The sequence below is a fragment of the Diadema antillarum genome, unplaced genomic scaffold (genome assembly GCF_040938485.1).
Source record: "Diadema antillarum isolate AM-2024a unplaced genomic scaffold, OU_Dant_1.0 seq00002439_RagTag, whole genome shotgun sequence".
Classification (NCBI taxonomy): Eukaryota; Metazoa; Echinodermata; class Echinoidea; order Diadematoida; family Diadematidae; genus Diadema; species Diadema antillarum.
The window spans coordinates 96,036-103,495 of record NW_027273046.1 but is presented as its reverse complement, the minus strand read 5'-3'; the positions used below and the strand labels follow the sequence as shown (position 1 = coordinate 103,495).

General features: G+C 38.4%; 1 protein-coding gene across 1 annotated transcript; it reads right to left on the bottom strand.

Moving 5' to 3' along the window:
• Positions 1–252: 252 nt before the first annotated feature.
• LOC139714799 (uncharacterized) lies at positions 253–5,567 on the bottom strand. Its single transcript, XM_071626455.1, has 2 exons — positions 5,514–5,567; positions 253–5,399 (listed from the first exon to the last, which is right to left on the bottom strand). The coding sequence occupies exon 2, from the start codon at positions 5,335–5,337 to the stop codon at positions 4,621–4,623; it is 717 nt and encodes a 238-aa protein (XP_071482556.1). The 5' UTR covers positions 5,338–5,399; positions 5,514–5,567; the 3' UTR covers positions 253–4,620.
• Between the last annotated feature and the right edge of the window lie 1,893 nt (positions 5,568–7,460).

Sequence of the window (7,460 nt, the reverse complement as noted above, 5' to 3'; positions counted from 1 at the left end):
TGCAGAATATCTAATGATTATTCTTCTTCTTCTTCCTCCAGGTGAAATACTGACCTCTGGGAAGAGTATTTTCGTACTTTGTGCAGTGCTGAAACTAGTGTGCCATGCTGCATCAAGTGCATTGTTTGATGCTGTGTTGTTGCAATTATTGGATACATACACTGGGATAGCTAACATAGGCACTACGTGTACCTGAACTACATTGTAGTATTAGACACATTCACGTTTGTGGAAAGCATGTCTAATCATGGTTACAATTAAGAAACTGTTCAGATACTGATACGAGATGTATGAGACCCCTCACCATCTGCAGTGACTCTCCCAGTACAGTTAAATGCCATTAACTCCATGGGCTGTCAATTTACATGCAACTCTTCAAAATAAATGCAGGTATGAACATACACACATAGAACATAAACTAGAGTTTGTGATACTGTATGTATCAAACCTGTGTACACCAACCACTCATTACTCAAGGGAAATTACAGAATGTGATTGCTATAGTCAGATGGTCATTTTATACAGGTTTGATGCAATAGCCATTATGACAGCAGGTACCGGTATGTCCAGTGTCCCATATTTTACATGTGATTATGTGTACACAATGATAATATGCATTACACCTATCAAAGTAATTTTTGTTGGCTAATTGTCATACCACTTCAAACAATCACCAGATGACTAGTCTCACTGTAGACAAGTTTCAGCAGCATTTATTGCACGCAAAGGCCAATAGAGCTGTAAAAAGGATGGTCGCTTGTGGGTTAGAAAGGTACAATGTACATGGTCACTATTCACAGGTTCCAAACTACATGTGTTCATGCCAGTGTCTCTGGTGGCAAGGTTAACAGGATGGTGTAGTTTTGGTTGAGGTGGGGTTTCAGATCTTAACTTTTTTGCAAGATAATTAGAAACCACTTATGAAATATTTAGAGCATACAATTCTGGGATTTACTCAAAGTTTATTTGATGAAAAAAAGTTTTGAAACAGCTGAAATACACATTAAAACAAAGTAAAACAAAGTGGTCAAATAAAAAGGGGAAGGGAAAGGACATTTTATTTGGTCCTCTTTGTTTTTCAGATTTTAATCCAAGGCATTTCAAAACCAACTTTCATCAAATAAACTTTTAATCCCTCTTAGAATTGTATGCTCTTTCATATTTCATACAGTTTCTCATAATCTCATTAAAAAGTTGGAAAACCTGAAGCCCAATCTCAACCAAAACTATACTATCCCATTAATCATTTTATTATTCATTCCCAGTGCAGGGAGGGAGCCTACAAATTTGATATAAAATCAATAAGGCACATTTATTACAAGTGTACATACTGTAAAATGTATTCCTACATACGAAGGAAGGCCATTCCAAATCATTTTGACTTTAATACTTGACAAAATCACCAATGCCGTAAAATCTTTCACAGGTTTCATGTCTTTCTGCATTTCATAAAGCAAAGCAATTTCTAAAGTTGTGTGCAGTGTGTCAATAAAAATGACTCAGTGATTTCACTTTTTGTGTATATTTCACACAAACCTACACATCCCATTTCATAATGATGATTTTGGTTATCAAACAGCAGGCACATTGTGTAAATGGCACCAGAGCCAAGGGTTTGCTCCCTCATGCAAGCAAGAATGATCTGAAACTCTTCTGAATGCCCATGGAGAATTGATGGGACACATTTTACAAATAACACATATTTTACCTTTGTTACAGATGAAGAACACAACATGGCAAAATTAGAAGATACATGCAGCCGAGTAGCTTTTACAGTGTTTGGTTAAAGGTAATGAGTATTAGTTTGAAAACTAGGATGACCATCGGTGAGGAATTCTGCTAATAATGCAATGCTTCCTTGCACCTAGTGTGTATTTCTCTCTTCGTGAAACAGAGACACCTACTAAGTATCCTTCTCATGGCTCCGTATTATTAGGGATTAGTGCCTCATCACTGTGGGTTATAATGAGATAGTCTGACCCAGAGGCAATTGGTAATTAAAGCCTGGATTCAATCTGGGCTTTGTGGTTAACGAGGAGCTAGCTGGGTGAGATAAATGACTTGTTTGACTTATCAATTGACACCCACTTCTTTTTAACATAGAATGTCATCTTAAACAAAGGAGTGTTCAAAACAGGCAGTGAAAACCCATATGTTTCTCTCAAAATTCATTATACACTTGTCACGAGTACACATTGTAGCTAAGCAACTACCTTAAAGCTAGGCATTAAATACAACAGTATAAAAGCTGTCTGAAGAGAGTATTTATAAATTTACATTCTTTTTTTTTTCATGTTTCTTTTTTCTGCATACCATGTTTCATTTTTTTTTACACATGAAAACACTTACTGTAAAAGCGGAAATTTTCGCGCATTTCGCGCAATCAGAAACTAGCACGAAAATAAAAGCACGCAAATATTTTTGCTTGCCATATGCTCCTGTGTGTGATACCTTACCCGGTCAAGCGCGAAAAATTAGTCGCGCGAAAATATCCACTTTTACAGTATTCATCTCTGCCAGGTAAAAATATCAGTTTTTGGTCACTTGTATCTTGCTGTATCTCACATACACAAAAGCATGGGAGTTATAACTAATTAATGGTTACCAATACTAGTATGGTAGTTTACATCCCACACTTGTATCAGGATGCTGTGCAATGAACCACACAGAACAGGGCATACATGTACTCTGCACTACTTACCAACAAAAATTTTTTTTTTTTTTTTTGCTGACATAAATTAGCCTTGCTGGTAAGACCAGTACCGGTAATTTACCTTCTCGAAATCCTTTTTTGAAGAAACAAGTTCGAGTTGCTGGATATAATACATTTTTAACAAATAGTTCACAATTCTATGTTAAGAAATTGTTATGCATATGAAATTGTGTACAGCAGTCATTAAATGCATGACCAATTGCTATGCAATGCCAGGAAAACTATTCCCTCAATTCATGTCTACCTTCTTATAAAAAGGGGTGATTTGTGTATAAGTCTGTGAGTGTACAATTGTATGTGTAGAGATGCCAAAAACTTCTTTCCCTTAATCTACTCTAGAAATCCAATATATGGATTGAATGATGAAAATATGTCAGCATTTTATTTGTCCATGTGTGACATCACAAAAAGTTGTAGTCTTATCATCCAGCAATGGCTATATCAAAACCTTAAAAATTCCAATTTTTTCAACAGACTGTCAGATTTTCCTCAAATTTCACTGATGTGTACTGCTAGCATTTCTGCATTCACTCAATCCACATATTTGGGTTTTATTCCCCCAGCAAATATTTCTGAGATCAAAGAGACATAACAAACTGAGGAATACAGAAAATAAAAATATGGAAAACAAAATATTTGGCACTCCAGTAGCAGAGTTAGTTGAATCCAGGCACATGTATGAATAGGGTCCAAGTGATGTGTTGCTTGAGCTGCCTTGAAGCTGTGGTCTAGAGCTTGGCCAGGAAGAATCCTCTCCCTTGAGCCGAGCTGTCTGCTATGTGTCATGGGACTTTAGAATACAACTAAAGGCATAAACTATAAGATACTATATGCTTCAATAAATATTTGAAGTGATATTCAAAAAGCAGGACTTCTTCACTTGGGCAATATTATTTATGTAATTGCAAAAATCAGTGGTCACATGAAATTCTATATATGCATAAACATTGCACAATAATTCATCATATTCACGGATTAATCTACACAATTTGATGTTCCTGTCTCAGGGCACTAAAAAGATGATTAGTCAAGTCATCTAGGACAAACGAACTTGAAGTCATTTTTTCATTTTCATTCGAAGTCCATACCCAGTAATCAGAGGATTGTGTGTGTGTGTATATGTGTATGTTTTAATATGAGATGTACCAGCTCCCCTGATAAACAGGGGAAGTATCTTTGATGGTTTGGGAAACCATCAAGAGATGCCAAGTGATGAAGATCTGTATGCTATATGGCACTGCATTTTTGATTTCATGAATTACGTTTACAGATTTTTGCATGAATTACATGTTGCACTTTGAACAGATCATATTGCATCAAATGTTCATATCAAGTCTACACTCATTCATAATAACATACAAGAATGCACTACATATTCCATAATGCAATGCAAGAGTAAGCATGCTGTACAGAAACATATCTACCCGTCATGTTACCATTACTAATTACCAGGTAAACAAACTGGCATGAGATGAGCTACGAGGGAATATTCACTTAAACGACAATGCACCATTTCTTCCTCATTTGTTGATAAACAAAGTTAAACAACAAACGATAGGACAGCAATTTCTTGATAACTGGAATCGCACTGCACAGATGTCATATTTCTGAACTACTGCAGAATGTCCCACCACATCACACCTGCTCTGCACTGCACTGAGTCACTAGGCACGGGTTCCTTTTTACACATCATATACCATAGGCTAGATACATTGTAAAAGTAGGTCCTGGAAGAGTATATACAGTTGTGGGTTATTCTGTGAGTGTTCCAATACTTAAATTAGTTGAATTGACTTTGAAACTAGACGCATGAATATATTTACAATGATGAGAAATTGAATTATTACATGTATTCTATGTGATGAAGAAGAATAGAAAATAAGAAATTGAATAGGGTTTCATTTTATCTATGTGTACTTACATGTACATCGAAGGCACTGTTTGTAGAATCCCCATATGAGCTCTCCACATTTATCACACCATGTCATGATGTTCAAAAGTTGTGTTGGCACAAATTTGTGTCCCTGACCAATGTCTGCATTGGCATCGTCAACATACACCCCTTCTCCATTAATCCTTTCATTAATTGGAGGATAGGGCTCTGAAAAATGATCATGTTGAAATGATGGGAAGGATGATGACTCTCTGTGTTCCACACCATCCACACTGGACGAGTCCCTTCTTCTGTTATTGTTGTCATTGTCTTGTGTCGGAACAGGTTGGTATTTCCTCCACGGATGGAAGTAGTTGCTTATTCCTGCAAATATACCTCGCTGTGGACTGTGGTGCTGAACGGCCGATGTAGAAGTGTGACCATTCATTTCGGGCACCAGGTCATCGCCGACAGAGTCGAAGAACTCGTCGACATCAAAGTCAGATGATTCGTCGCCCTCAATGGGTTGAGAAGAAGATGAGTGCGACAGAGGTCGCATCTCAAAGTATTCCGTTACCCTGTTGAACATGCCGCCAATAGAAGTGACCACATAGCTCGATGATGCAGCGGCGATGTTGCCAATCGCACCCCTACGACTTCCGGGGAGATCCTGGTTGTCGACCGATCTTGCAGCAGCAGCAGCAGGTTGTGGCGCGGCCGTCACGTCTGCAGCCTGCCTGTCAGAACTCATATTACCACAGGTAACCTCTCTGCTCTCGCACTTCCTCCAATAAAACTGCTATCCTAGAAAAGCTGGAAATAGTCCAAACAACAAAGTTGGCTCATTATTAGAACTTTCATGTTTGGTAAATGTGTAGCACGAGCATATTGTACCATAAATTTACGACAAAAGCAATGTTTACTTACACAGTCGCGCAGCATTGCCCGTAGACAGCGTTCATCGGGCATGCTCCTTCGTTGTTTCTCTTTCCTGCAAAACACAACCAGCATGTGCATATTCGCATGCGTACAGGCGGTAGAGGCAAAAGAATACTAGTAACGTCTTTCTATTCTTTCGTCCAGCCGCTATGACTCATGGTCCAATCTTGAAAATGGGTCAGTTTCTTCAAGTGTCTTCTCCAGCTTTGAACGTTGATCTAAAGGAAGTAATTTTGTCGACATTGGCTTACTCTATCATGCAGGGAGTAGACGTGTTTATTTAGTTCTCAATTTCTCCAAACCTCATTTATTTAACTGACATAGGTTGCCTACTTGCATGATCTCGTGAATATGAAGAGTAGGTCCATTTTTTAAACTAGGGCCCAAGAGTTAATCAACAAATAGAGCAAAATTAAACTTTTCGAGTGATATCTCACCTGTTACATAACAAAGGATTTTTTAACATTCTGATAAAGATATACCATATTCTTTTATTCTTTTATTCATTTTTAGCAATTTCAATTGCAAATATCCAAAATAAACAGGAATGGAGTTATCTCGTTTTTGCGATCCCCTATACTCTTATAGATACCTTCCCAGTTCAATAGTAAAAGAGATATGCCTAGATGTATTCACATCAGAAAGCAAGGATTTCTAGTATGACTTTAGCAATGAAAATGGTTTGCAGTGCTGGGATTCACCCGGGGGATTCACAAAAGGCCACTTTGCCGTAAACTCTACCTGTTGCCAATACTCGATGTCACGTTTCTCTCGACAATGGAAAATGTTGAACACGTTAGGCCTATATTTTCCATATCTGCTATTTATGAGTGATAGGCCTAGTTGTTTCTTTTTTTGTATTGAATTTCTCTTTTAGATGCAGGACAAAAAAATAATAATAAATGAATACTCGTACCTGAAAGAGGCCTACCGGTAGGCTTATTCATCAATCAGTTTAAATTTGCAGGGCTGGGTATACCAAAGATGCCACACCCATGTCATGGTGATGCGTACAGTGCGTCGATCCTCTAGATAAACTCTACAGAAAAAGAGGTTCAACTTTGCACCGTTACAAGTGTCACACTGGGAGCACCTTTACGGGTGCAACTTTGTAGGCCTATACCTTTCAGACCATGGTGTCACAAGGTCTGAGAGGTACAAAGTCGCACCCGTAAAGGTGCTCCCAGTGTGACACTAGTAACGGTGCAAAGTGGAATCTCTGATTTTCTTTAGAGTTTGCACCTTTTTTGGTCTGAAAGTTGCACCCGCAAAGGTGCTTCCAGTGCGACACCGCTGGTAAAGGTGCAAAGTTGCACCAATTTTTTTTTTTCATAAAGTGTATATAGGACGAGGTATTTTCTTCCACTGCTAGTATTGGACTTATAAAAGGTTGTTTCTGTGTATTTTCAGCCACATGCATACTTTATGATGTTAGGCTCATCTCTCCAGTGGAACTAGCCCCGGTTTATTGTTCCGAAGGAGTATACGCGAAACCAAACAGTACATTTTTTCCCCCTTCAACCTGTCAAAGTCCATATTCTATATGCGTAACGGTATATGATTGCACTAGTCCTAAGTTTTAGTGTGTTTTTTTTAAACAGTATTTATGACATGTACTCTGGCAGTATAGTGACATGAAAGTTAATGTAAACCATCTATGAGTGTATTTTCTTCGTATTTTCCTTCAGTTGATACAGCTTGTTCCAGGGGCCGCCGAACTGGCGGGGACTGCACACCCCCCCCCCCCCCTCCCACCCACACACACACACACACACACACACACACACTCACACTCTTGGCTTTCGAACAACAACAACAGCAACAACAATGACACCTTGGATTTAGATAATAAGATACGCAAGCACCTTAAACCCATAACTTCCGACGGCCCTGGTCAGAAATATATCAAAATCACTGCTGATACGCACTTCTCTG